Genomic DNA, 3,219 nt, shown 5'->3' on the forward strand with positions numbered 1-3,219 from the left:
CAGCCCATCCTGGATCGTACCCTCCGAGCGACGCCCCGGCGGCCGCATCCAAATTCCCCCTCCCGCAGATAACCGAAGCAGTCAGTCGAGCGGCGCGTCCACCGTGGCGGCGGAGGCCACGTGCGAGGCTGCGGCGTATTGTGTAACTTGTGTTCCTCGTTTCGGCGGCATCCGCACGCCGCCGGTGCGCACAGAGGCACACTCCGCCGAGGAGCGGCACGAGGAGAAACGACCGGTGCGGGGATGGGGTCGGCGTTGCTGCCGACGCTGCGGCTGAAGAGTGAGGTGGACACCGCCATCCGCGACACCCTCGATAAGGTCCTCGTCCTCCGATTTGGTCGCGCCATCGACGCTGCCTGCCTCCACCTAGATGACATCGTGAGTGCCCTCTCTCCTATCCCCCGCAGCCCCTCCACGAGGGCTATTGTTGAGCTGAGCGATCATCGGGCCTTTCATCCCCTCGCACAAACCTCATGCTCCCTTCCCCTTTTGCCTAGGTCCGCTTTGCAATTTTGAATTGAATTGGTGGTGGTTAGTTTTGAGATTGGCTGGTTGTTGCTGTTTGCGAGGATGTGGTACTACTGTCTACTGTATTAGTTTTTTTAAACGCAATGGTTGGACCTCAACCTTTCAATTAAGAAGAAAAAGAATTGACCCAGTTTATAAGGGAAACTAGCCCTGAAAACCTTACCATCACACAGTTTTTAAAGGAAAACTGGCAAAAAACCTAAACACAACAACTTATATGGCTAACCCTGAGCAACCCATCTACACACAAAGGTGACACACCACCGATGGAGCCCACCGCACGTCATCGTTGCGGAGCTTATCACAAGCTGGTGATAAGGAGCTCCGACTTCCCAGCTTCCCAGCCAAAGCCCCCAACACGCTGCCACTCACAACAAGCTGCGACCTCCATAGAAAAAGAACATAGTGTGTTATCGTTGCCAAGCTTTGTTGCATTCCACAACCAAAGCAGCTCTGACTTTGCTACTGCAGATCCACTCTAGGAGAACCAGAGACACGCCGCAAAAAGAAAGCGAGCTAGAGAGAACCCGAATTAGTAAGTGGAATTAGTGCATTAATCAAAGCGGATCAGTTGGAGCAGTGGGTTCGCACTTCACACTGCCTAAGGTCAAAATTTTCTCTGAAACTACTAGAACGATGTGGGAAGATGAAATGCACGGAAAAGTGTATGATGGTTTGAGCACATCAACAGAATACCAAACACAACTTACAGTTTGCTGTGAGTGTCGCACTGATAGCAGTCTCTCGCGGTGTGAAAATGGAATTAATAACTTGGTATGCAAAACCCTGCAAATCTATTATTTTGACCATAGGAAGTGTCATTGAGGTTCTTATTTCTGTATTCTAAATTAGCATCTATTAAGAAAAAAAAACAGGGGGTACCACACATCCTTATTAGTGATAGTTTAACACCCAACACCTTCAATCACATTTTGTTCAGTATTATAGTACGTATACATGCTGTTAAGGAGGAGGCTTTCCATTCACATCATTTCCATAGGTTAAGTATATGCCTCTGTATGTCTGTAATTTATGAAATTTTCTGATTCATCGTGTCTTAACAGCTGGCTAGATCTTCTTGGGACATATCCAAGTTTGCTACGGTAGCATTGGTTGACATGGACTCTGAGGAGATTCAAGTTTACATTGACTACTTCGACATTACTTTGGTTCCAGCAACCATTTTCTTCTTCAATGCCCATCACATGAAGATGGATTCAGGGTAGGTTCTATTTTTCACATAAAAAGAATTCATTCCCATTCATTGGAGCCTTTCCTGTCAGATGTTAGTTTTTTTACATAAACTCATAACAGAATATTATGTTTTTTTTGCTTGCTGAATTTGAATTGGTATAATGTTGAAAACTAGAAGGGCAGGCTTGGTGCAGTGGTGAGAGTTGTCTCACTTGAGTCACCAGGTTGTGGGTTCGAAGCAGCCTCTCCGCAGATTTTGCGGGGGAAAGGCTTGTCTCGGTTTATCCCTTCCCCAGACCCCACTCATGTGGGAGCCTTCGGCACTGGGTCTGCCCTTTTTTTTATAATGTTGAAAACTGATATCTTTTGTGTTAACTATTTATGTCTGTTACGTTAGCATTGTGGTGCTTTTGGTTTTCTCATGTCATCAATGTATAACAGAAATGAACATTTTAGGCCCCGTTTGGCAGGGCTTCTCCACCGGCTTCAGGAGCCGTTTGGAGCCGTTTTCTACCAAACGGGGTAAAGTAAAATAGCTTCACTTGTGAAGCCCCTAAAAACATGCTCTCACAGTGATTTGGGGTGGGATGGAGCCAAAAAAAGTGGCTTCTCCCGGCTGCTCCTCCAGGCCCCTAAAAACATGCTCTCACAGGGAAGCCATTTTGCCAAACGGTTTACCAAAACCGCTTCAGCTCCACCGGTGGAACTGTTCGTGGAGCTGAAGCAAAAAAAAAAATGGCGAAGTGAAGCCCTGCCAAACGGGGCCTTAGTGCTTAAGACAAAAATTAGAAGCATTAGCCTCTGGAATGGCTAGAAGGAATAGGGTCTATAATAAGGAGGTAGGCTGTGGAAGGTGTGTGTTGAATATTAAAGACTTAAATGATAAAAGCAAAGTACTAGTTTAATATTGATACTCTTGATGAGAACTTTTGCATCTGTATTACTATTATATGAAATGACAACCTTATGATGCCTGAATCCTGTTGAACTTAGAATATTGACTATTGAATTATTTGCAAATGTTTGTATACAATGTATTTATTTAGCAACTAGCAGAGACATCTACCCTGATGTGTAAATGATTGTGTAATTAAAAACTGCAAAGTACTGAGTTGATTTGAACCTCTGTTATTCCTTATTTGCATAAATTCACGTGGTTAAATTTATATTGCTACTTCTATTATGAAAATCTAAAGTAGATACTGAGGCGATACGCACCAGCAAGGATCATTTTTAGTTTTTTACTTGGCTATATGTATCGTGGTTTTACCTGCAAGGCTGCAACAGGAATATGACAGGCTTATTATAATGTAAATATACAGGACACCTGATCACACAAAATGGATAGGTTCTTTTAGCAGCAAACAAGACTTCATCGATGTAGTTGAGGTAAGCAAACCACGAGTGCTTTCTCTACATTGTAATTTATATTTCCCTCTTCAGTTAACATCTGACAAGGCCACAGATTTGTTTGTGAATTTTCTACAAACTAGAAAA

At 44.1% G+C, this 3,219-nt stretch overlaps 1 protein-coding gene across 1 annotated transcript; it reads left to right on the forward strand.

The window, feature by feature from the left end:
• The first annotated feature begins 243 nt into the window (after positions 1-243).
• LOC136544560 (uncharacterized) lies at positions 244-1,754 on the forward strand. The gene is made up of 2 exons (XM_066536681.1): positions 244-378; positions 1,593-1,754. The coding sequence occupies exons 1-2, from the start codon at positions 244-246 to the stop codon at positions 1,752-1,754; spliced, it is 297 nt and encodes a 98-aa protein (XP_066392778.1).
• The last annotated feature ends 1,465 nt before the right edge of the window (positions 1,755-3,219 follow it).

The sequence above is a fragment of the Miscanthus floridulus genome, chromosome 3, assembly GCF_019320115.1.
Source record: "Miscanthus floridulus cultivar M001 chromosome 3, ASM1932011v1, whole genome shotgun sequence".
NCBI lineage: Eukaryota > Viridiplantae > Streptophyta > Magnoliopsida > Poales > Poaceae > Miscanthus > Miscanthus floridulus.

Excerpts from the sequence above, each read along its gene's own strand:
- LOC136544560 (XM_066536681.1), top strand. The coding sequence starts at position 244 with ATGGGGTCGGCGTTGCTGCCGACGCTGCGGCTGAAGAGTGAGGTGGAC. Across the intron at positions 379-1,592 it reads GCCTCCACCTAGATGACATC|CTGGCTAGATCTTCTTGGGA; the intron begins GTGAGTGCCCTC and ends GTGTCTTAACAG.